The 26,597-nt window shown below is 42.4% G+C and overlaps 2 protein-coding genes across 4 annotated transcripts in view; one reads left to right on the top strand and one right to left on the bottom strand.

Moving 5' to 3' along the window:
• Nucleotides 1–1,779, top strand: part of ATMIN (ATM interactor) — a 29,028-nt gene extending 27,249 nt beyond the window's left edge. Inside the window, exon 4 of the mRNA XM_071209524.1 lies at nt 1,648–1,779. Coding sequence (XP_071065625.1) covers nt 1,648–1,684 — 37 coding nt within the window. The 3' untranslated portion in view covers nt 1,685–1,779. The remainder of the gene's footprint in view (nt 1–1,647) is intronic.
• Nucleotides 1,614–26,369, bottom strand: C18H16orf46 (chromosome 18 C16orf46 homolog). Of its 3 annotated transcripts, none has more exons than XM_058279660.2 (5): nt 26,280–26,369; nt 23,348–23,437; nt 21,868–21,938; nt 13,268–13,515; nt 1,614–8,670 (listed from the first exon to the last, which is right to left on the bottom strand). In XM_058279660.2, exons 4-5 carry the CDS (start codon nt 13,475–13,477, stop codon nt 7,660–7,662), a joined length of 1,221 nt encoding a protein of 406 aa, XP_058135643.1. In that variant the 5' UTR covers nt 13,478–13,515; nt 21,868–21,938; nt 23,348–23,437; nt 26,280–26,369; the 3' UTR covers nt 1,614–7,659. The 3 variants fall into 3 exon arrangements, with proteins under 3 accessions (XP_058135643.1, XP_071065149.1, XP_023440185.1); XM_071209048.1 differs by having other exon boundaries at nt 4,079–8,670; nt 13,268–13,334; XM_023584417.2 differs by lacking the exon at nt 23,348–23,437 and having other exon boundaries at nt 6,051–8,670; nt 26,280–26,341.
• Between the last annotated feature and the right edge of the window lie 228 nt (nt 26,370–26,597).

Here is a 26,597-nt window from a genome sequence, read left to right as displayed (position 1 = left end):
CAACTTCTACTATGTTTAATAGGGCAAGAATGCAAGCTACAATTAAAGTAACCCACTCTCTATCCACCACTCATCTTTTCCTTGAATGATTTCTGAAAGACATCCATCTAGCAAGGGTATTATTATTTGCACCTTGAGGGTAGCAATTACAGAATAGAACCACCTAAAATATGGTAGTCTACATTCCCCCTCCCCCCTTTTTTAAAAAGTTATACCAAGCAGGCTTCTTCAAAGAGAATAAAGAAGGTAAAGACCTATTCTTTCAGTCATCAAAAACATTTTTTGTTTGAGATGGGAGCATGGTCAAGTATGCTTTTAGGGTTTTCTGCAATTAGGAGATTCTGCTTAATTGTTGGCAGTTAAGAAAAGTAAGAATCAGTGCCGTCTGTAAGTGTTCTAAGTTTACAAAGAAATGCTTTGTCCCTTCTTTTGCACATGCTTGTGCCATTGACGGCTAAATCCTCAAAAGAAAACCCAGCTAGGGGACTAATTTGTTCAAGTAAAATGGTGATGTTGCTACTAATTCATGTTCCATACATCATATTCCATATGTCAGATACAGAGAAAGTATTGGTAAGGAGTAAATACCATATATCCTGGGCAGATGAACTCAACTTAGTAGATGAAACACTTTGCTTTGCTCACAGTTGCCTATGAATATGGGTTTCAAAACAAAGCCTTAACTTAGAATTTCATTATGTTTTAGAATCATCACTGCCTTAATGTTTAAACATCTATTTTAAGTCCTAATAAAGGAGAAATGCATGTTTATTCATGACTTTTTGTAAATATAAATGCAGTGATTTATGGCTTAAGAAAACAACACTTTGTCAACACTTTGTTCCTGTGACAGTGTTTGTTAATCCAGCCAATAGAGGTATTTGCAGAAAAATGAAGCATGTAAGAACTGTTATCCCCCAAAACCATAGGTAACCTGAATTGTTCTAAGAGTATTTGTAAAAACTGAAATTCAGTGATTAAAAAGAATGAATTCTACCAGTTTTTGTGTGGACCTTTTTGAATTCTTCAGTCTACTCATAATGTGACTTTTTTTGTTGTTGCCTTAACTTTTTAAAAACTCATCATTTCTGAAAGTCACATAATGAAATAACTGTGTCTGGTTTTTTCATTACTGTTTTACCTTTGTTCATGAAAATATGCTAACAATTTTCTTAATGGGAAATGAAAAGACATTCCATTACCAAAGTTCTAGTTTGGCTTTGATTTAAAATATATGTATATAAACCTTGGGATTTAATTTTTTGGTTATTTACTCACAGGAAATTACTCCAATGCATGCATTTGTGATGTGTATCCATGTTATGATGGGGTGCCTTTTACTTTTGTCAATAATGATGTCATTCTGGCTTAAGAGGGTTAGACTTACATGAGTAGTTCTTGGCTCAGTCACTGATTTGCAAGAAGCCAAATCAATGTTTCAGATACCCTTGAGAGAAAGGAAAACTACAAGGAAAATTGTATAGACTTATCTAAAATATGCTGAGTAAGGTTATTTTTGTTTTGTATTAAGGAGGTACCAAGATTGAACCCAGGACTTTGTACATGGGAACCAGGCACTCAACCACTGAGCTACATCCGCTCCCTAATGAGAGTTTGTTTTTTTGTTTGTTCGTTTCTGTTTTTTAGGAGATACTGGGGATCGAACCTGACATCTTGTACATGAGAACCAGGCGCTCAACCACTTGAGCTACATCCACGCCCTGCTAAGTAAGGTTTGAAGCTACTTTTGGTCCAAAGAAAATAAACATTTGTTTTTGGAAGTTGTTTCATTAATAATAGCAAATGACAAGATAAATGTTTTCACTTAGCACTTTAAGGTCTCTATTTTAGAATGTTTGTCTTAATTTCAGTCTAATGTTGACTCCATGGAGCACTGTTAAATGATATATTTAAAGCTTGCTTCCCAAATTGTCCTCTGAAGGCTCTTAAAAGAGAAAAGCATGTATCCCTGAGGGATTTAGGGCTAAAGGGAATATCAAGCCTTATACAGTTTATTTTCCTTCTGTCTCACAAAGTACCTGTATATGCATTCACTGGGAAGAGTTTTAAAGTGCCATCATTTAGATTTGACACTCTAGGAGAGGACAGCATGTTTACTTTTGGCTTCATATAACCCCGGCACTCACACATTCCCAACACCTAAAAGGCTCTCATTGTTAAATGACATGAATTTTAATCTAGTTTCTTCAGCAAGATGTTGGCTAGTAAACGTTTAGGCCAAGAAGATAAGTAACCATTGTTTTTGCAATGTTTAAAGCCAAAGGACTCTAAAATGAATTTAATTAGTAGATACATTAGTTTGCATATCAAGAGAGGCAGGCTAAAGAACAAATGGAGATGAATCTTAAGTTTTCAGTGTTCTCAAACATTAACAAATGTGGACACTGCATTTAAAAATATACCTGTTTGAAAAAAGCAAATGTCTAACTATGTGAATGAATGAAAGCAGCACTGTTTATAATTGAACTAGAAGAATACCAGTATTCATTCAGTTCTTTCAACAAACCAGAAAAAAAACTAAATACAAATTGTATATAGTTGAACTAAAAAATAACAATTAAATGCATTTCTAACTTTGTTCCAAATCCACTAATTCCAAACTAGTAAAGCTTGGCCTCCTTTTAACTTTTAGTATTTTATACTGGGAAGCAAGTTATTATTACAGGACATAAGTTGGGAGGGAAAAAAGTGAAACAATATTTTTTACTTTATCAGTGAAATATAATGTAGTCAGATATTTCTGAAAATGAAAACTTTTGAAATAAATTTTCTCCTTGGTGACTTTGTTATTCTCAAAAGTACCTCAACATAAACAAATACTCTTTTTTTTTGGCCTAAAAGAGTAAGCTTATTAGCATGGTATGTGTTCCAAACTCGCCATCTTCTTACTGCTTCTGCTTGCAGCTTTCTACTCTTTGCTTTCTGTTGTTCCACTGCTTTTTCCATGCCTTGGGTGTAATATAAGGTTTTATGATTGCATCTCAAACATGTGGCTGCTTTAGGACTGAATTGAAAGTGATCCCTCTCCTACTTTATCTTCTTTTTCCTGTGCTGCAATGAGAAATTTAGTGACTTCAGAAAAATGTAGAGCCCATGCTGCAATAAAAATTTGGCAGAAGTCAGTGCATTAGCTTATCACAAAAGAATATTTACCAATTAAAACTGTCCCCAGTAGTTTTTCCCTCTTTAAAAAGTGATCCTACAAAGTTATGATTTTTATATTACACTTTTGAGAAACCATCCAAACTTTGGCAAACAGTGCATTAAGAATTATATACCCAAAATGGTTCTCCTTCAGTTTATGGACATAATTTTTGTTTTGCTATCTTTCAGAGTAGAGTACTATTAAAAAGTAAGTTGGTATCAGGGTTTTTTTGTTTGTTTGTTTGTTTTTGTGGTTTTTTGGCACCTATTTTGGTAAAGATACAGTGTTTTACAACCATTTAAATCAACTGTTCTGTAAAAAGGTCCAACTAGTATTTGAACAGTAAAAGCTCTTCAGATGTAATGTTCTCAAAATATCTACCTTAATAACTCTCTCTGACATCCTGTTTTCCTGAAATTTTCATTACAGAAATCAGTCCTGAGGGTTTGAGTGAATAGCCAAACAAACTAAGCCTTCCCAGAGTCATAAACACAGTATCAGGACCTGTGGTATTTATCCTCAATTAAAAGTTAAATTTTTGGTTTTCTTCCGTTTCAAACAAATGACGTTTTTGCTTTTTTTTTTTCCCAAATGACATTTTAACAGTTCTTTCACATGTAGAGGCTTAAGGAATAGTCATAAGTCATTTTGTGGTGATGAAAATTAGAGACTAGTTGAGAGTATGTTTTCAAGTTAGCTGTCCTTAAGTTTTAACTATGAAGGGAATTATTTCCATTTTAAAAGACTCAGGGACGAAAGGTTTTCAGTTTGAGGTAAAATGGGAAAAGCAATTTTCATGTGCACATGAAATATAGTATCTGCCAGTGGTTACTAAGATGGGTTATACATAGTGTTGGCTGCCTCTTAGTATTTACACCTGTTTATCACAAGCAGTGACTGGAAACTAGATTATTGCTTAAAACAGTAGAGAATTCTGAATAATGGCATCAAATGTAAATACAAGACATTGATTTATCTTGAAACCCTGGCCAAAACAACAATGCATTTTCCTTATGGAGGAGTTAAAGAATGCCAAGAGTTCTTCCCGGCTCTGTCTAAATGGGCTCTACTGAAAGAGGCTGCCAGGAATGGCATCAGCCCATGGACTGACAGGGTCTTGAGTCAGGAGCCTTAGTCCGCAAGTTACAAAACTGAGCTGGCAAAAAGTAAAGACCCACCAATCCTCCAAATGACAAATCCCACAGGATTTCCATCCAATGTGGCATGGCAGTTATTCATTACTGAGGAAATTATACAGATATTTACATTTGATCTGATCAAGACATTAAGGAAAACCACAAATCTCTGTTGGCATTATACATGCATTACCTCATTTTCTTGACCACAATCCTGTGACTGAAAGTTGCTCCCATCTTACAGGAAGGAATAACATTCTTGAGCCTTCTAACTGGTGCTCCAGCTGCCCCAGCTGTGATGTTACCGTGAGCCTTCAGAAACCCATGCTATAGACCTGACCCTGACCTGAACTGAACTTGACCCCTCTGTTGATTAGGTTTCTCCTTGGGTTAAAGGAGGAAAATGCTTCTGATCCCCATCCCTATGCTCAGGACAAGAAGAAGCTTTGAACTCTTAGAAGAGTGCCTTGTAAATTCCAGTGGAGTTACTGTGCATGTTACTGGCTGTCAGACCTCTGAGCTGAGTTTAGCCTGGTAACCAAGAATATGGCATTGAATCCCTTCCTGGCTCTAGGAGTCTCCTGCGGTCTGGCAAGGACTGCCCTCATCTTCCCTTAGTCGAGGCCACAGGAGCCCCTCTGTTTCTTCCTTCCCTGGTCTGCTTATCAGTAGCCCCTAACTGTAGCACGAAATGCCCAAGATACAAAGCCTTCAGCCTTGCAGCTCTGCCCATTAGGCACATGGGGGTGCCCCAGTTAGACGAGCAGGGGCTTTTGTGGCCACTCTAGGTCACTGAAGCTACTTAACTTGGAGAAAGAGATGGAAAGTAAATTAATTCTGGCTTCAAATCATTTAGAGCATGGTCTTTGAAGACAAGTAAATTTCACACTAGGTGGCAAAGTCCAGATGGAAATGAATACAGCTAAGAAGTAGGGGAAGTCTCTCAGAATAGCCGAAGTCCTGTGTTCATGTCCAAATGTGGCCAGGCCTTATTCTGATTTAAAGTCTTCCCCTTGCCCTTCAACAGTTAACTCAGCTCTAAGGTCGACACTAGGTCTGCCAGGGAGGTTTCCAGCCTCTCTGGCCCCTCCCTTGCCTCACCCAGACCCTTAGCAGCATTCCCCAGCCTCAGCCTAGCCTTACCCAGTGAGTGACCCAGGCCACAGGGCTTATTTTTAAGGAGGTACTGGGAATTGAACCAGGGACCTTGTACATTTGGAAGCAGGCACTCAACCATTGAGCCCCACTACTTGGTGATTTTTATGGCCTCACAACAAACAGGTATTTGGAAAGTTCTGCTAATAATGAGATATCCAAAAATAGAGCTCTCCAAGCTTGGTTTGGAAAAGGACTAGATAGAGTCCTCTTCGGGTAGGAAGAAGGCTGATAGCACCTACATTTTATAATAACTCAAAGATGTGAACATGCTCACGTTCTTAAAACATCAAGATTTCCCCTGAAAGTTTTGTCAGTGACTCAGAATCCCAACGGGAAACTACATTCTATTAAACATTTAGCTTTCTCTATACTTGAACAGCAAAGGACCAGTCTGGACGCCCTGGTCAAATGTGAATGCAAACAGGGAGAAGGCCTAGAGTGACGTTCTCCACGGAGAAACAAGCTAAACCCCGGCTAATGAAAGTACGGTTCCACAGGGACCTTATCAGGTACTTGCACAACTACCTAAGCAAGGAGATGTCAAATGCAGAACATTCTTTTATACTCACAGAGGAATTTTCTAGTCATTATTTTGTTAGCAGAATTTATTTGCTCAAAAAGGATACTACACATCTTTAGTAAATTCAGGCTGGCCCACCTAATTCTAAATTATAGGTTTATGCCAAAATGTACAGAATTTACAACTCTTGTCTGAACGCTTAGATCAGAGTTTTCAAACTGCTTGAAGTTCTTTGAGGGTAAATGCATCTGGGCTGAGTAGCTGGGGCTCCTTCCCGCAAACAAACATTGTTGATTGTTTTACATTTTTGCTTGTTCTTTACTCTGCTGCTCACTAAAGGGGGCTTGGAAAGCTACTGACTTGGGTAGTGTAGGCCGCTGGGGTGTGACAGTCCTCCAACAGCACAGGGTCTGACATTAATTGGGCCTAAATTGACCTTGCTCTTAGTGACAGGGTCCAGATGTTTTCCTCATTCAGGGAAGAAGGAAAAACCTAAATATTACTTCTAGACTGTAAAGAAGTGTCCAAACTCAGTGGGCAAAATGTACCTTCTAATGACTTGTGCTTTAGTCAGCTAGCATTCCTGGTATTTCTTATAGACAGACAACACAAAGCAAAAAACCTAGCCTTAAACAGACCCGCATCACAAAGACCAATGACGGAACGCAGACGTTTACAAACACAGTCATATATTCTGGTAAGGATGGAGTACAAATACAACCCATGGTAAGCAGATTCCAACTGTGTAATTACAAAGCAGCTAAACAGTTCTATTATAAAATGGTTCTTCAGAGCATTTTGTTAAATAACCACATCACCTAGCATTTGAAATATAACTCATTTACAAACGTTTAATTTACAAATAACTTTAGGAATTAAAACAAATGTGTATGGGGAAGGGCAGGAGAAGGGAGGGAGGGAGCAGCCCATCCCCTAAGTGTTTGTCTAAGGTAGTCAAGTTCCTAAATACTAGACACAAACTGAAGGCCCTGCAGGGAGCAATAATCACAGTGACGCACACACAAACCCCCACCCCGCACTCCTCAATACTGATTTTTCTTAAGCCACTTCCTGGGCTGAATGTTGTGGAGCTATGTCTAAAACTTCCCAGACACAGGACTAGCATGAGGCTGCAAGACGCCTATCTATTCACTTGAACACAGGCTGGAGTTTTCTATTAGAACGAAGTTTCAGGTCTTGTGCTAGGAGAAAACGCAGCAGATAGATATTCACCTGGTTCAAAGGATCAGGAAGCAAGCTGATCTAAACCAGCCCAGCGTACCTAGCTTAAGGTACTGGGGCTGAGCAGAAGAACCCAGGGCAGGTGGGTTCACCACCATGCACTGGGCTTCTGCTGGTAATGGAGAGAGGAGGGCAGAGGCCAGGGCTGGCAGGACCCATTCGCACTGTGTAAAGAGCTAAGCAGCAGAAGCAGGCATCACATGCAGAAAGTTTAAAAACCCATCCAGTAGATTCCATTACAGGTGGTTTGACTACAACAACAACAAAAAGTAGTAGGCTGTAGGGGTAGAAAGAGGTGGGGGAGGAAGGGCAGAGGGAGAGAAGGGAGGAAAGAAGAGGAAATGAGAGGGGTTGGGGAGAAAGAAGAGAGCGGAGAGAAAGGGTGAATGAATTTCAAATGCTGCTGGTTTCCCGGGAATTCATTATATTGTGCCAACTCAGAGGAGTCTGTGAGGGGAGACGGGGATAGCAACTCTGCTCACTGTGAGGGATGGCAAGAGAGATCTTGGGAACACTCTGGTCTCCAGCGTTTGGGGCCCGTTTTCCTGCTTGGCCTCTGGGAGAACGTGCTTTTGAGGTCTCAGCATCTTGGCTTTGAATTTGGCTTGGCAGTGCTGCCCACCCTGTTTCTGCAAAAGCTGCAAGGTGGCGAAATAGCGAACGTTGCTGGGGTTGGGAGGGCACAGCAAGTTTTTCTCAGGCAGGAAGGACCAGTGCAGGTCGCACTGCTCGGGAGGGGCCAGCAGGGACGGCCGGGCCGCTGGGGAAGGGAAAGGAGGCATCTCGTTGAACTTAAGGTGCTTGGCCAGCTCGGCGGGTCTCTTTTCACCTTTCCCGTCAACTCTTCTCCATCCAAGTGTACACGCCACACACTCATCCTTCTCCACACCCAGCACCTTCTCGTCAGGCTGCAAGAAAAAGTTCTTACTCTTCTTACCCAGAGCATCGGAGCCATTGGGGGGCGAAGCCTTCAGGGGAGGCAGCACAAAAAGGGCCCTGGACGTCAGGGGGTCGGCGATGGAGAAAGCTCTGTCGGCGCCGCCACCGAAGGGTCGCTCGTAGCTTCTGGGGTCCCTGCCCTTCGGGGCCTCAGCGGGGGCCCAGTCGACTGGGCACCAGATGAACTCCTTGATTTGCAGGCTTTTTTTCTCCCCGTGACTGCAGGGGAGGCAGATTTTGCTGACCTCCCTGGAGGCTGCGCTGGGGCCTTGACGGGGGGCCTGCGGCTGGGAGAGGCTGCTCTGCTCCTTTTCGGGGCCCGCCTGGGCCAGAGCCCCGGCCTCCGCCTCCAGTTTCCCAGGCTCCATCTGAGGCCTAGCCTCCGGGTTTCCTTGGGAGAGATGGACACAGAGAAGGCAGCTGCTGCCACTTTCTCCCGCCCTCGCCTTCTTGAGTTTCTTCCTTGGCCACAGGCAAGCGGTTGGAGAAGTCCTTCCCCAGCCTCGGACCTGCAAGGAAGGCAGCCTGTTACTCTCCACCCTGCTTCCCAAACCTGAGTCCTCCCAGTTTGGGTCACATCTCCATTTTGGCAGTCTTATTTTAACTGATATTTTTCTTAAAATTGATTCATCTTTAAAAAAACAAACTTTGACTACTGACTTTAGCTTCATACTAACCAATGGCCAATGTGATATGCTGACACTTTAATATAAATTTATATTAAAAATAGTAAATATTTTTATAAATATATTATATTTAATAATATAAATTAAGAACTATCAAAATAAGATAAAAACTGTTTGTACTCATACCACCTAAAAAGCTTTCTTATATCCCAGTCTCTGCTTACCACGCCTTGGGGAAGCACTGTGGAGGGGCTGGAGGGAGAACAGAAGAGCACAGGCAGTTCTGGGGTGCACAGGAGCCTGGTATCCCCCAGGCCCACCTACTGCTCCCCAAATGTCTGTCCAGGCCAGAGCCCCCTGGACCACCTGGCCACAGAGGTCACCATTAAAATAGGGCTGCTGGATAAAAATACATGACAATATGTGGGACTTACTTATACTAAAAAAAATTTGTTATCTGAAATTCAAACTTAACAGGCATCCTGTATTTTCATTTGCTAAATCCTACTTAAAAAAAAAAAAATTGGCTTCACATTGTTATTATAGGCCCTCTGCTGAGGCTCTACTAGCCTTAGTTCATTTAATCCTCACAGAGATGCAACAGTTTCAGGTATTCTGATACCATATTTACAGAGGAGGAAATTGAGACTCAAAACGTGATAACAGTTCTGGTACATTCAGAGTGTCTGTGGCAGGACGTCCCTTTCCCACCCTCCCTCCTCACTTCCCCACCCCTCACTTGGTGTGCTGTGTGAGCATCATCACATCTAGTAAGGCACTGAATGAGGCAGTGGTGTCCCCCGCTCTACCCCGTGGGGCAGGCCCCAGTACAGCCCTCATTTACAGCTGAAGGAGCTGACGCTAAGGGACGTGAACTCGCCCTGGCGTCAGCTACTGGAAGTGACAGAGCTGGGATTTGGCTTCTTATCCCAAGTCCTTGCTCTTCCCAAGCATCATGACTCCTTAGGTATATTCCAATACGGAACCCACTTTTCCTGGTTATGTCCCAACACTTGGGTGCCAATCCTCTATGCGGCTGCAGGTTACCTGCCCTGCCTACTGAGTCAAGCCTGGGGACCCCCCCCCTCCCAACCCAGCACTTTCCTCCCTCTTCTTTTGCTCAGAACCATATCCTCTCACACGCTGCCCAAGCTTGGGAGGGGGTCTTCGAGAGGACCGTGCTGCCGTGCTTTAAACGCCACTGCCCTGGGACCCTGCGCTACCAGGGCATGAGGGCAACCCCTGGTGGCTTGTCACTGAATCCAGAAAACCCAGGTTCCCAGTCCTTTGGCTGACAAGCCGCTGGCCTGGCTGGCCTCTGCGGATGAGGAGCGAGACGATTCCCCTCGTTTCTTTCTCAGTCAGACAAGAGGGGCTGTCTCAAAACCGTGCTGGTCTAGCAAGTCGCTGTTTTTACTTCAACACATGGTCAGGGTTGTGGGGAGCCTAAATTCTGAAGTGACCTCTGTGTTTCTGAATTTATTAAGCAGGCCCCACGGAAGAGCCTGTGCCCTTGCTGCCACCAGAAGCTTTCCAGGTGCCGTAAGACTCCCCTGAGGAGCTAGTTAAGAATCCGCGTTCCCGGCCCCACCCACCACCCACTGCGGCAGTACTTGGGGAGGGGCTGGGAATGTGGATTTTTAAAAAGCACCCCAAGGGGAGCGGATGTAGCTCAGAGGTTTGAGTGCCTGCTTCTCGTGTATGAGGTCCAGGTTCGAGTCCCCCTGCCCCCGCCAAAGCAAACACACAAACAACCCCCCCCACTGGCCAACATTGGGATGAGGCTGGCCTGGAGGGTGTAAGTCACCTGGCGGCGGATGTGGGGGAGCCTCGCTCCCTTGGCCCCAAGGCAAGCCAAGCAATCCCAGGAAGGTCCAGCTGTCTGCCAGGACAGAGGACCAAGCGGCACGGCAGTGACTACCCCTCCCTCCCGATGTGTCCCCTGACAGCCACCAGGAGAGGGGAGGGGACTACCCCAGGGAGAAACTGTGATGCAGTGACAGGAAAGGCTTCCAGTGCCAGGTCAGGCTCCTCCTTTGCGGCGCCCGTCATGAGTCTCCCAGGAGGTGCTGTGGCTCCGCGAGGGTGAGAAAATCACGCAAATGGTCGCCTGCCGAGGTGTTCTCTGTCCCCCTGTCACCTAGCGCCTCCTTCAAGGGCTGGCACAGGGGTCCCTGGCACCAGTACAGAAAGGGCCAAAGGGTCCTGATCCAGCACAGGCAGGAGGGGCTGGCCTTTGGGGGAAGCAGGCCCACGTCACGGCTCGGCGGGCAAGGTCGCCAGCTGAGGTGGGCGCGGGGGCGGGGCACGGAGTGGGCTCAAAAGCGCAGAGGGAGGCGGCTGTGGCTCAGTCAGTCGGGCCCCGTCTACCACATGGGAAGCCCTGGGTTCGCGTCCCGGGGCCTCCTTGTGAGGGCAGGCTCACCCATGCGCCACGGAGAGCTGGCAGACCGTGCCCCGCGAGAGCTGATGCAGCAAGATGACGCAGCAAAGGGAGACAAGCAGGTGCAGAAAAAACACGCAGCAAATGGACACAGAGGAGCCAGCAAAGAATGGAACAAGCCACAAGGGGGGGAATAAATAAATCTTTAAAAAAAACACAACAGAGTGGCTGGCAGGAGGTTAAGTCTAGAGAAGATGTGGTGATGGGATCATTCTAGATAGTGTGGACAGCAAGTGTGCCCTCTATAAAGCATGTGGACACATGGCAGACTTTTTCCAATTAAAAAGAGATCCTTTTCAAACAGCCCCTAGATAGATATTTCAAAGTAGTTACCTCGAATTGTAAACTGAACACTCTAAGCTTTGCTTTAAATTGTTAAATAGAACTCTGCACAACTCAGATTCATCCAGCATGGGTGTGGGAGTCTGGAAGGTCACAAACGTTTACAGTGGGGTGTGGGCATATGCAGCAGAGAGGCGAGGGGAGAGCTCCAGGGCGCTGAAGGAAGGGCTCTTTCAACTGTCACATGGACTGGGGAAAGTCGTTCTGCCTATCTTGGCCTCAGTTTCCGTATTTATAAAATAAATCAATTATATCAGCGTTTCTTAGCAGCACCACTTGGACATTTGGGACCAGATCATTCTTCATTGTAGAGGCTTGTTCTGTGCCTTGTAAGCGGTTTAACGGTATCCCTGGTGTCCACCCACGAAGCCAAGAGCATCCCCCAGCTGCGACCATCAAAACTGCGTTAGACCAAGCAAGGTTCCTTACACCTCTAGAAATAGGCGACTATTACTAAAAACAGTTCCAGACTATCCACAGGGTTCTGAGCCAGACCACTAGGACAGAATCCTAGTTTAGTCAGGAAGTTTAGTCTTGTGGTTAAGGAGCTCACATGGTGTCTGTGGTAAAGAATTTGGCCTTGTCCCAAAGAGATGCTTGGCCTTGGCCTTGGCTCCTGGGAGGTACGCTCTAGCCCCTGGAATTTCCTGAGTGACAGGAATGCCTTTGTTGTTCATGGTGGGCCCCTCAGACCATCCCTGATCCTTTATGCTAATAAGGTGATACATGGTGGGCTCCTCTGATATCAGCCATACCTCTAGGGACAGGAGAGTCTGCGTTCAGGTATATGAGCAATGCATCGTGAAGTCCCAATAAAAACTACACATCGATTATACTAAAAGCCATTGATTGTATACTTTCGATGGATTGTATGGTATGTGAATATATCGCAGTAAAACTGCTTAAAAAAAAACAAAACAAAAAAACTGCATACCAAAGCTCCGGCGAGCTCCCCAGGTTGGCAGTACTCAGTGCCTACTGCCACAGAGTGATGCCATGAGGGTGATTTGTCCTGAGCACACCAGAAGCATCACGCTTGTACCTTCCCTGACTTTGTCCTGTGTGTGTCCTCCTTTGGCCAATTTTCTACACCCATTCCCTGTAATAAGCTGTAACCACGAGTATTATAGCTCTCAGTGAGAGCTCTGAGTCCTTCCAGTGAGCTGTCAAACCTAAGGGCCTTGCCGCTGGTGTCAGAAGTGAAGTGGTCGTACGCGGACTCTTGCTCTAACTCGGTAGCTAGACCCTGAGTCCTTGCGGTTGGGTAAGAAGTCTTGGGTGGACATGGCAGTCTGGAGAATGTGCCTTTCCTCACGGTTTGGCTAACTCCAGATACTCCGGAGTCCAGAAGACCTGGATTCAAGTCCTGCGGGCACAGTGGTCTTTGGCATGTGATTTCACCTTCTGGGTACCTCAGTTTCTTTATCCAGAAACTGAGGCTGTTAATACCTGCCTCAGGGGGCTACTGAGAAGTTGAATGCTTAATATGCATGAAGCATTTAGCGTTATGCTTACACACATTAAGTGCTCAATAAAAGGCACTGCTATTATCATCATCGCTAGTATTTTAGCTCTGTTCCAAGGGTTTCTAGATTTCATCAATTTCACATTTTTTAGTTAACAGTACCTCTATTTCTGGAAAAAAAAAAAAGACAACTATGATGTTCAAGAGATTTAACTCGAGAAGATACTTACTGCTTCTTCCCATCCAGTTCCAATAACACACTCATTGGTCTTTTCATCTTGTTCAAGTGTAAGGTCACTGATATTAAGAAGACAACAAACATGATTCTTTTCACTTCTTTCATCTGGACAAGTACAGGCGAGTTCGGTTTCTTCTGTGTTTTGAATTTCATTATTTTCAGTATTTTCTAAATCAATTTCACTTTTCTGACAGAGATCCATTACTGTGATTATTTCTTAAAGATTTTAACATCTTCTGCCTGCAGTTTGAAATGTGGATTGAACTTAGTTTTTAATTTTAACTGTTTAAAAAAGGCAATTTAATACTCAAGAGAAAAGACATGGGAACAAATACTACAAAACCATCATTGCCAACTACTGGTATTATAAAAGATAATGCTCATTTTATTTTAAAAACTAATGGATGTATGGGAGCCCTGTATTATGTTATGCATGTCTGCTTTGTAAGTTCACAACTTTTACTATATACTTATTGTTTATGTATGTTCATGTATGAATGATATACTTCAATAAAACTTTTCAAATTAAAAAATAAAACTAATGGAGTTAATTAAAAACCAAAGTGGGGGTGAGGTTAAAAGAATAGAAAGACTTTAGCAAAGGCATTATATCTTGTGACAGGGCAGAGAGTATGTAAGGAATGAAAGTTGAAGCATTCCTACCCTTCCTCACTCAAAAATGTCCAGATGATACTGTGATAATATCAAGAGAACTGTAGTGGATATATGTGATTTTTTTCACCTCTATCCTCTTTGCCCTGCGCCTCACCTTCCCTTTTCCCAACAACTCTTGATATTGGCTTGGGGATCCTTGAGCTTCCATGGAAGATCATGGAGCACGTGGTTTAGCTAAATTAATTGTTGCATTCCCCTTCCACACCATTTCCTCTATGTCTCCGCTTCACTTCCCAAAATAAGGACTGGTGAACAAACATATATATACACACACACAAGCAAGAAGCAAAAAAGAAAAATAACAAGTGTTGGCAAGGACATGGAGAAATTGAAAATCTCAGGAGGGAATGGAAAATGGAAAACAGTTCATCATTTCCTCAAAAAATAAACACAGAGTTACCATATGACATAGCACTTCTGCTCCCAGGTATATACCCAAGAGAAATGAAAACATATGTCCACATAAAAACTTGTATGTGAATGTTCACAGCAGCATTCTTAATAATGGCCCAAAACAGAAACAACCCAAATTCCCACAAACTGATGAATGAGTAAACAAAATGTGGTATAATCATACAATGTAATATTATTCAGCCATAAAAAGAAATAAAGTCTGATATAATACATGGATTAACGTGGATAAACATTGAAAACATGCTAAGTGAAAGAAGATACAAAAGGCCTCATATTATATGATCCCATTTATACGTAACGTTTATAGGAGAAAATTAGGCAAATCCATAGAGGTAGAAGGTAGATTAATGGTTGCCAGGGGTTGAGAGTAGGGGAGAATTGGGAGGTACAGGGTTTCTTTTTGGGGTAATGAAAGTGATCTATACTTAGACAGTGATGATAGATAGCTACACAACATTATGAATATACTAAAAACCACTGAACTACACATTTTAAAATGGTAAATTTTATGTTATATAATTTTAGCTCACTAAAAAATTTTCACTGGAAGAGCTTCCTAACTGGAAATGACAAAAAGAAGAGTAAATAAACTTAAACATAGATCAGGGGAAGCAGATGTGCCTCAAGCGACTGAGCTCCTGCCTGTCACATGGGAGGTCCCAGGTTCAGTTCTCAGCGCATTCTAAAGAGAAGATTACTCTCCCAAAGAATACATTTTCAGCATTCATTGGAGCAAAACAAAATAACAACAACAACAAGAGAAGACGAGCAGACACAGCACACAGTAAATGGACACAGAAGAGCAAAGAGCAAGCGCTAAACAATGTGGGGGAGGAAAAATAAATTAAAAATCTTTAAAAAAAATAGGTCAATAGAAAGAATCCAATCTGAAAAATACAGAGAAAAAATATAAAAAGAAATTAGGATCTCAGGAACCTGTGGGACAATATTAAAGAGCGTAAAATACAAATAATTGGAGTCCCTATAGGAGATGAAAGAGAGAATGGAGAAGAAAAAATATCTGAAGACATAATTTCTGAAATTTTCCCAAATATAGTGAAATACAGTATAGACTCAAGAAGCACAGTGACTTCTAAGAAGGATAAATCAAAGAAAATCACACTTAGCCACATCATAGTCAAACTTTTAAAGCCAAAAGTAAGGTGAAAAATCTTGATATTAGCTAGGAAACTTCACATCACCTATAGGAAAACAACGATATAAAGGATTGCTGACTTCTCATTAGAAACAGTAAGATCATAGACAGTGAAATGCCTATAACAAAACAATGGCCACACAAAATTCTGTATCTGGTGAAAATATCCATCAAGCATGAAGGTGAAATAAAAAACATTTTCATATAAATAAAAACTGATTATTTGCTGTCAGCAGATCTGCACTAAAGTTCTTCAGGCTAAAGGGAAATGATACCAAATGTGGAATTCAGGAAGAAATGAAGGAAGCCAGAAATGGCAAATACATAAATAAATATGGAAGACTGTTCCCCCCTTAATTTCTTTAAAATACATATGACTGGGGAAATGGATGTGGCTTAAGCAGTTGGGTGCCTGCCTACCACATGGGAGGTCCCAGGATTGGTTTCTGGTACCTCCCAAAGAAGACGAGCAAGACAGTAAGAAAACAAGCTGATGTGACAGGCTGGTGCAATGAGGTGATACAGCAAGATGACACAATGAAGAGACACAGCGAGGAAACACAATGAAAGACAAAACAGGCAGGGAGCAGAGGTGGCTCAAGTGATTGGGTCCCTCCCTCCCACATGGGAGTTCCCAGGTTCAGTTCCCAGTGCCTCCTAAAAAGAAGACAAACAGAGCAGACAGTGAGTGCAAACAACAGTGGGGAGGGGGAGAAATTTTAAAAAAAAACCATATGACTGTTTAAAGCAAAAATGAATACTTTGCATTATGGCATTTATAACGTATATAGCAGTAATGCATGTGATAATCATATCATAAAGGTCAGACAGTGGAAATGGGCCAATGTGGTAATAAGGCTTTTACATTTTACATGAAGTGGTACTACAGTAATTCTAAGTTTATCATGAAAAATTAAGGATGTATATTGTAATCCATAGAGTAGTGGTTCTCAACTGGGTATGATTTTAACCCCTAGAGGTCAGTGTTTATGTAGATCAGGGGTTCTTAACAAGGGGTCAATGAGCTTGAATTTAAATGCAAAAAAAAGCATTATTCTTGTGGAGAAATGTTGGTGTGAGTGTGATACACTTATTAAATAATACACAGTATACTTTGGACTTAATGAGGAGTCAGTGGTTTTCACCTGATTGGGAAAGGGGTCCGTGAAACAAAAACGGTTAAGAACTCCTGATGTAGATGGTTAGGAGAGAATAGAGTCAACTGAGCCCAGAGCCCAGAGCAATGTTGACAGAAAATTTTATCACAACTGGGAGATAGGGGGGTGCTACTGACGTCTAGTGGGTAGAAGCCAGGGACGCTGATAAACATCCTATAATGTGAAGAACAGACTCCCAGAACAAAATATCAATAGCATTAGGAGTGAAAGTGGCTCAAGCAGTCGAGTGCCCACCTCCCACACAGGAGGTCCTGGGTTCGGTTCCCAGTGCCTCCTAAAGAAGATAAACAATGAGCAGACAACAAGCACAAACAAGCAAAACCAACAAGCAAACAGATGAGGGAGCCATCTGGCAGAGGGGGGTGGGATCAATAGCATCAAGGTTGAAAAACTCTGTTCTAGAGCAACACCTAAAAAATAATGTAACAACAAAAAGACAAACAACTCGATCAAAAAAAATAGGTAGGGAAATGGACTTTGGCCCAGTGGTTAGGGCGTCCGTCTATCACATGGGAGGTCCGCGGTTCAAACCCCGGGCCTCCTTGACCCGTGTGGAGCTGGCCCATGTGCAGTGCTGATGCGCGTAAGGAATGCCCTGCCACACAGGAGTGTCCCCCGCGTAGGGGAGCCCCACGCGCAAGGAGTGCACCCATAAGGAGAGCCGCCCAGCGCGAAGGAGGGAGCAGCCTGCCGAGGAATGGCGCCGTCCACACTTCCTGTGCCGCTGACGACAACAGAAGCGGACAAAGAAACAAGACGCAGCAAAAAGACACAGAAAACAGGCAACCGGGGGAGGGGAGGGGAACTAAATAAATAAAAATAAATCTTTAAAAAAAAAAATAGGTAAACAATATGAACAGATATTTCTCCAAAGAAGATATACAAATAGCCAAAAAGCCCATGAAAATATGCTTATACCTTTAGCCATTAGGGAACATAAATCAAAACTACATGGAGGGGAAGTGGATGGCTCAAGCAGTTGGGTGCCCACCTACCACATGGAGGTCCCAGGTTTAGTTCCTGGTGCCTCCTGAAGAAGAAGAGCAAGACACATGCTGACGTGACAGGCTGACACAGCAAGCTGATGCAACAAGATAACAAGGAGACACAATGAGGAAAAACAATGAGAGACACAACAAACAGGGAGTGGATGTGGCTCAAGCCATTGGGGACCACCCTCCCACATGGGAGTTCCCAGGTTTGGTTCCCAGTACCTCCTAAAAAAGAAGATGAGCTGACACAGAGAGCACACAGTGAACAGACACAGAGCGCAGACAGCGAGTGCAAACAATGCGAGGGGGGGGGGAAGATAAATAAATAAATCTTTTTTAAAAAACTAGATTGAGATAACACTTCGCACCCACTACAATGGCTATTGTTTTTAAAAGTCGGAAATAATAAGTGCTCACAAGGATGCAGAAAAATAAGAACCCTTGTACATCACTAGTGATATGGTAAAATGGTGAAGCTGCTGTGGAAGCTGCTGTGGAAAACAGTTTGGTGATGCCTCAAAACTACCACATGACCCTGCAATCCCACTTTTAGGTATATACCCAAAAGAAGTGAAAGCAGGAACTCGACCAGGTCTTTGTAAACCAATGTTCAAAGCATCATTATTCACAATAGCCAAATGGTGGAAGCAAGCCAAATGTCCACCAGTAGTTGAAAGAATAAATAATGTATAAACATACAATGGAATATTATTCAACCCTAAAAAGGAATGAGGCTTTGATACAAGCCACTACGTGAATGAACCAGAAGACATCATGATGAGTGAAATAAACCAGACTCAAAGGGATGGATGTTTTATGATTCTACTTATGTGAAAAAGATAGAATATGCAAACCCATATAAACAGAAAGTAGAATACAGGTTACCAATGGTCGAGGGAAAGGGGAATGGGGAGTTAATGCATAACAGGTGTAGGGTTTCTATTTGGGGTGATGGAAAGTTCTGGTAATAGATGTGGTAAGGGTAATACAACATTGTGAATGTAATTAATCTACTGAATGGCATGCTTGGGAGTGGCTGAGATGAGAATGTCTATGTTATACATGTTTCCACAATTTAAGAAAAAAGAGCAATTAAAGGAATAATGACAATTAAATGCAATGCAGGATCCTGGACTAATAATGGAGGGGGAAAGGCCCAAAAGGACATTATTGGGACATATGAAAAACTGAATATCGACAGAAAGCTTTATATTAATGTTGAAGTTCTTAAACTTGATTACTGTACTTAAGGTGGTTACCTAAGTGAATATTCTTGTTCTCAGGAAATGTACATGGGAAGCAGATGTGGCTCAACTGATAGAGCATCCGCCTACCACACAGGAGGTCCAGGGTTCAAACCCCGGGCCTCCTGCCCTGTGTGGTGAGCTGGCCCACGCGCAGTGCTGATGCGCTCAGGGAGTGCCATGCCATGCAGGGGTGTCCCCTGTGCAGGGGAGCCCCACACCCAAGAAGTGCGCCCTGCAAGGAGAGCTGCCTCACGAAAAAAGCACAGCCCGCCCAGGAGTGGCACCCCATAGACGGAGAGCTGACACAGCAAGATGATGCAACAAAAAGAGACAAAAGATTCCCAGTGCTGCTGAGAATCCAAGTGGACACAGAAGAACACACAGCAAATGGACACAAGAGAGCAGACAATTGGGGGGGGGGGATAAATAAAAAAAATTTTTTTAAAAAGGAAATGTACATGTAAGTATTATATATTCAAGAATCATGATGTATATAATCAACTCTCAGATGTTTAGAAAATTGATAGAAAGATAGAGATGGATGCTACGGTAGATCGAATTGTATGACCCAGTTTGCACATGGTCTTAGTCTCTTGCTCTGTGTTCTGGTGGGTGTGAACCATTTGTAAATAAGATCTCTTCAGATGGTACTTCAGTTAAGGTGTGGCCAGGTGTGAATCAAGTTGAGCTTTAATCCAGATTACTGGAGTCCTTTATAAGCAGAGGGAAAGTCAAACAGAGGGAGAAACCATGGGGAGCAGCCAGAAGTCGAAAGTCAGTGGAACCCAGAGGAGAAAGGAGACTTCTCCATGTGCATTGCCATGTGACAGAAAAGCCAAGGAATCCCAAAGATTGCCAGCCAGCCAGAAGATACCCACCCCAGGAGGAAGCAAGACTTCTAGACTCTGAAACCATGACACAATAAATTGCTGATGTTAAGGAAACCCACTATATGGCATTTCTTTTATCAACTAGGAATCTAAAACAGATGGATATATATATAGAATGATATAGCAAATGTGGCAAAAAGTTAAATATGGTGGATTTGAGTACCTGGGAGGGTGGGTATATTGTAGTTCTCTGTATGGGTTTTGTATTACTTTTACAACTGTCTTTTAAGTTTGAAATTATTATTTTTTTAAGTATAAGAAAATAATAAAAATATAAATAAGTGGAAAGACAAAAACAATAAAAAAACATAGGAAAGAGGGAAGGTAAGAAATAGGAAAAAGGCAGGAAAGCAAAAAGAGAAGAACAAAAACAGAGGGGGAAACAAATAGTAAAATGACAAACATAAATCTGTCCATATCATATTACATTAAATCTCTTGTGTGATCTATGTATCTTTAAAAAATAAACATATATATATATATATAAAAAGAAAAACTACACTAAATGTAAATGCACTAGACTTTGTAATACAAAGCAGAGGTTTTCAGTATGGATGAAAAATCTAGAAACAAACATGGGCTGTCTACCAGAGATGTATTTTAAATATAAAGACACAGTTAAGCTGAAAGTAAAGACATGAAAAGAAATCACATATTTAGTAACTGCTGGATATGCCTTGCCTAATTCTACCTCTAGACTCTTCAGTTATATACTCCAGTGAATTCTATTGTTTAAACCAGTTTGAGTTGGCATTTGTTACTTAAAACTTAACTATTTCTAATTGATATGAATACTAAAAAGTCTTCTAAGAGGTCAGTATTCATGTAGATGGTTAGGGAAAAACAGAAAATCCAGGTAGGTCAACATAGCCTATGAAACAATTCCACTTTCCTCTGAGCAAGAAAGCTGTCAACTGTTAATGGTACTTGCTATTTATGTCACTGCTAAGATATCTTTTGTGTTGGTCAAGCTAAGAAGGGATGAACAGAGGGTTAGCATCAAAGTATAGAACCTGCCAGGGAGAAGCAAGAAAGTGTAAATCAAAAATCAGTAGTGACTTGGTCAGGAGTAGAGTGACATAGGGGAAGAAAAACAATAAGATGAGGAAACATTTTGGGCGAAGGCCATGCTTTCCTGTGGATAAAACAAAATCAGCAGGAGGTAAAAAAGCAGTACATAGCACATAAAAGGCTTTGAAATATTTGTTGAAAGAATAAGGCACAATTGCAAGGCAATGCACATATCCCCTTAGCTAGAGTGTTTAAGGGAATAAGCTGAGAAATAGGAGGGAAATTCCAGCTTGGCACATCATGCCAAACAATCTCTCTCAGTCTTAGTTTCCTTACCTGCAAAATAGGAATTATACCATTTCTCAGAATTGTGAGGAATAGAGTTAATACACATAAAATACCAAGTACCTATCATAGACTTACAGTAAGGAATCAATAAATAGATGGTGGTGGTAGTGGTGGTGGTGGTGGTGGTGATGATGATGTGATGATGATATTGTCTGTCCTTAACTGATGTTTTTCAGGGTTTAATAATGGACCCGGCATTTGTAATCCAGACAAAGTCTTTGGACACTTGTAATCCTCATCAGGATAGCACAGTTTTTAAAAGCACAGACTCTGGTGCCAAACCGCTAGGGTTCCATCCTGGCTCTATTTACTAACTGTGTGGCCTTAGGCGAGTTCCTTACTTGTCTGGGTCTGCTTGTTCATCTATGACAGCACCTTCCCACCAAAAGGTGATCCCCCTGGGGACCCTGTAAGCTGGGGAGACTTAACGTGAAAGCCAAAGCACTGAGTGCTAATGGGCATCCGGTGCCTTCTTGAGGAGCTCCTTGAGATGAGACAGTGTCCACACACCTTGCTCCTCTCATCCAAACATGGCCCTGGCCAGAAAATTGCTTATTGCACTTTTTCTTGAGGGAGAGACCAGTACTTTTTGTAACAGGATCTGTTTTGTAACAGGATCTAGTTTCGCTTTTTCACATAGACTTCAAGTGGCACTTTGATGGGTAATAAAGTACCACTTACCTATGGAAGGTTCAAATATCTTCAGACACCCTAGTGTTTTCACCTTTGACATGAAAGGAATTGAATGGTATCTGAAAGGGAAAAAAAAAGATTTAAAAAATGATTAAAAACAATAAGCACTATTCTGTTTACAAACAGAAGTATGATTAAGGATCAGACAGACTGTGCAAATCAGCACGAGGTGTTTATATTTTGAAATTTCACTTCAGATATTGTTTGGTCAAAGAAGCTCCTATAAACACACTAGGATTCTCTGCTGAATTACAAACACATTTGTCTCTTGGACCCCATGACTTAAAAGATACAGTGCAAAAGTGAAAAAGCAGAAAATGAAAAGCAAAACCATTTATTTAAGTAAATTTCAATTTGAATACAGAAGGAAAATAGATTTTGACGGCATACTTTCTAGTTAGAATGTTCAATTCAATAAGGCAAGATACTTTGTTCTTGAATTACCTCCACTCACAAGGAACTCACTACTTAGAGAGTCTGTGACAATGACCAAGTCCTCTAATGTACGGGTTCCAAAATTGGCTGCACCTGGCAGTCACCTGGGAGCTTTATAAAAATACTAATGTCCAGAACACACCCACAGAGACACTGATATAATTGGTCTGGGGCACAGCCTGGGCATCAGGATTTCTAAAAGCACTTGGGGTGATTCAAAAAACTAGCAAAGCTTGAAAACCATTGCTCTAATTTTTAGAATGTTCTCTGTATATTGAAGCAACACCAGTTCCTATGCTTCTTCAACATGCTCTACCCCTTGGTCCTAGCTATGCCCTCCAGAGCAAGGCATAGGAAAGACATGATGGGATTCAAGATGTTTGTGATACCTCTGGAAATGCAGAGGCATTTTATGGGGGGAGGCTTTGCATCAGAAAGCAGCCTACCACTACAAGAGGATGAAGAATTCATCCAGAGCAATAGAGACTGCCCATTGCTTCAACCACACAACAGACCTGGCCAACAGTTCCATGTACTCCTCTCCTCCAGGCTAACCATCTCGAGCAACCTTGAGAGTTTTCCACACATCACAAGAATATGTGAAATCCGAGAGGAAGACTATGTTTTATATATATATGCACACACATATAAATAAATAGAGAGACGCAAAGACAAAGACAGAGACAGAGAAAGAAACAGCAGAGGCCAAAAGATATGATACTGGATAAACCTCTATTCTGGGGTCAGGAGAAACTGGACCCAGTAAAGGCACCAGAAGAAGATCTAGTTACGTTATGTTGCAAAGTGCCAAGAGCAACCTATGTTAACAATAATTTACTAATAAAACATAGTGGTACATTGCTCTTACTGTGTGTCAGGCATTATTATAAGTACTTTACATATTTGTTACAAACACTACCTATATTCTTATAAGCACTGTACTCATTTAATGGGGGATTATGGGGAATCATATTAAGTTATGCCCAAAAGCTAAGTATACTGTTATCTGCCAAATGGTCAGATTACTGCATACCAGATTGCAAGGTGCTCCTTCAGAAAACTGGTGTTCTTCAAACTGGACCAAGAAGTTTCACTACTAAAAAAGAATATTGGTGGTCCTTTCCTAAGTAGAAAAAAAAAATCAGTTAATTGATGGAAGAGCCTTAATTTTGTTTGTTTTTGTTTTTTTTTGTTTCTTAGGTACTGGGGCCAGGGATTGAGTCCGGGGCCTTGTATGTGGGAAGCCAGAGCTCAACTACTGAGCCACACTGGCACCCCTGAGATGGTTTTGTTGTTTGTTTTCTTGTTGTTTGTTTTTTTGTTTTTTAATAAGGCACTGGGAACCCACCCCAGGACCTCCCATGTGGGAAGCCGGCAATCAACCACTTAGTCACATTCACTCAGGAAGAGCCTTAATTTTAAGTTTTCTTCCTCTAAATGTACCTTAGTTGGCCCTTCTTGTCTTTTAGCACATGTTAGCATATAACAAATACAAATACAAAAGAAGGAAAGATCAACTAAAACAGTGCAGATGTGATTTCTTACAAATTGTATGCATTTACATTTATGTTGGAATCAGAAATCTGCATTTATATAATACTCATATCATCTAATAGTAAAATTATGCCTAACTCACTGTAGCAGTTTGATATAATTGATGAATTCCAAAAATAAATATTGGATTATGCTTGTAATCTGATCTGTACCTGGGCATGACTGAGTTATGATTAGGGCGTTGAGTCCCCACCCAGTCCCCACACCTTGGTGGGTGGGGACTCACAGATAAAAGGCATGGCAAAGAACAGAGTTGAGGGCTTTTAATGTTAGAGTTTTGATTCTGGAGTTTGATGCTGAAGACTTAAGCTGGAGCCCTGGGAAGTCAGCACGCAGAGGAAAGAGAAGCCAGCCCCAAGAAGAAAGGATCCTTGAAACCAGAATAAAGCAAGCCCCAGGAACATAGGAACCCAGGAAGCCCCAACCCTCGCAGACGTTGGCAATCATCTTGCTCCAAATAGACTTTGGTGACGGAAGTAACTTATGCCTCATGGCCTGGTATCTGTACGCTCCTACCCCAAATAAATACCCTTTATAAAAACCAACCAATTTCTGGTATTTTGCATCAGCACCCCTTTGGCTGACTAAAACATTCACACATTTTGAGTAAACCAAGAGCTCATTCTAGTCTACATCTCCTGACTTCTAGGAAGCTTTACAACATGATTCAGTTTGAGAATCACTGGTATAAAGTATACACCAAAATCCATACTAATATTTTCCAAGGAAATGATATCATTTTAAGACCAAGATCACAGTGAAAATGTCAACAAGGAAAATGCATTTGCCAATGCAAACAGAAAATTGGATTTGAAGGACAAAACAGGAAGGTGCACAGAGGTAAGTCAGACAGTATTAAACAAATGGTTACACAAGCCAACGCTGTGACTAGAACCAAAATGTACAAAGAAGAAATTGTTGACTGAGCTCCAAGCCCTCAAAGCACATGTTTAGATAAACGAGAATAAATCCAAAGAAAACCTGATCAAAGAACTTAAGATATTGGAAATGAAATAAGGTGAACGAGAGTCTAAGAAATATAGCCTATGGAAATTCACTATGATCCAGAAAGTATCATCCTTCCTAGAAGCATTAAAAGACAAGAACAGAAAGGAAATGGTCATCCCCCAAAACTGTAAAATAGTTTATTTTACCAACTAAAAATAAACTAGTATGATTTGTTTCAAAATATCCCAAAAACAGGGGGCAATGGTTACGGAGGGAATGATGAAACAAAAATGGCCATGAGTTGTGTCTGTTGAATATAGGTATGAGGACATGAAGATTCATTGTACTATTCTATTTTTATATGCGTGAAATTTTTATAATAAAATGTTTTTTAAAAGTCATTATGTAATGGGAGTGGTTCAAGAAATGGAAAGTGGGATAATGGTGGAGATGAGGATAATGTGAATTTTGACCCTAAGCAAAGTGAAGTAAATTATTAAAGAATGCATAACATGATTTCTATAATTTTAAGGCGGAGGAAAGTCCTTGAACAAGGACTTACTGAAAAATAAGAGATATAAAAAGAAGGTATAGTGTTTGTGTCAAAAGCAGGCTGTAGTCCCTCCAAACTTATTTTATGGCGCTTATGTGGCCCCATACCTAGAAATTGCAGGTTTAAAGGAATTTTTAATCTATTGTCAGGATTTCAGCCAAGAGAAGATGGGTTTCTGGCATTCTGAATTCGGAGCAGTCACATTTCTACGGCTTCTCAACTGTGTGTGTTGAATGAAGAAATAAATGGGGAGAAACCCAGTTAGCAGAGCAGAAGTTCTTAAGTACAGGGCTAAGCTTCAGGAAGTGTATTATCGCCTGTTAATTCTTTGTGTCTGAAACTTATTTGCATCCACAGGGCACAGTGGCCTTGGTGAAATATTTATAGAATGACTTCTCCTGATCAGCCCATTTCTACTCCAATCCCAGGCCCCAACTCTTCCCCTTGCTTGACTCACATTCATTCATTCATTTCAATAAGGACCTACTAGATCCTTAGCACTGGGAACAAAACGGTAAAGCAATGCCTGTCTTCCCAGCCCTCAAGCTGTTCACTGTCTACACACGAAAGTACTTGTCATCAAACACGCAAACTTCACCTATCCATCCTCTTCCCAACTGGCCTCTGGATTTCCTCCAATGGCCACGCCCTTCCCCAAATAGCCCCTCTCCTTCCGCACACGCCCAACCCCTTCAGCCCAAATTCTCTCTTCCTCTCTAGCTAATCCTCGTCCTCCAGAGTTTCCTACCATTCCACAGATGGCTTCTCCTTTAAATAGCTGGCTCTTCCAGCAAAGGACCCTACTTGACTCAAGCACCTCCCTCGAGAGCCCCGCCCTCTCAATGGCTCCTCCCACCGCCCCGCCCTGGCCCCGCCCCCTCGCAGTGCTTTCCGGCCGGCGCCCCTCTACCTTCTGCCTCCCCGACGTAGACGGCCTCTGCTTTGAGACTGGGCAGGGCCTCCCGCTCGGCCGCCCGTGGAGGGGTCTGCGGCCGTGCCCCGGGGGCGGGGAAGCCGCTGCGGCCCCTCACACCCTCATACGCGGCCAGTCGGGGTGGAACGCCCCGGGGCGACTAGTCCCTGCCGGCGGACTAGCCAGCCGCACTCTCTGCAGGCGGCGGGCCGTTGTCCTGGGTTACGGACGCCCTGGGGGCGTGGCCGGGGGCGGACCCGCTGGCGTCCGTAGCGGAAGTGACGCGCGAGGTCCGCCTCGCGCCACAAAGCTGCG

Source organism: Dasypus novemcinctus, chromosome 18 (genome assembly GCF_030445035.2).
Source record: "Dasypus novemcinctus isolate mDasNov1 chromosome 18, mDasNov1.1.hap2, whole genome shotgun sequence".
In the NCBI taxonomy this organism is placed as follows: Eukaryota; Metazoa; Chordata; class Mammalia; order Cingulata; family Dasypodidae; genus Dasypus; species Dasypus novemcinctus.
Note: the sequence above shows the minus strand (reverse complement) of the source record. Positions and strands in the feature narration are given on the sequence as shown.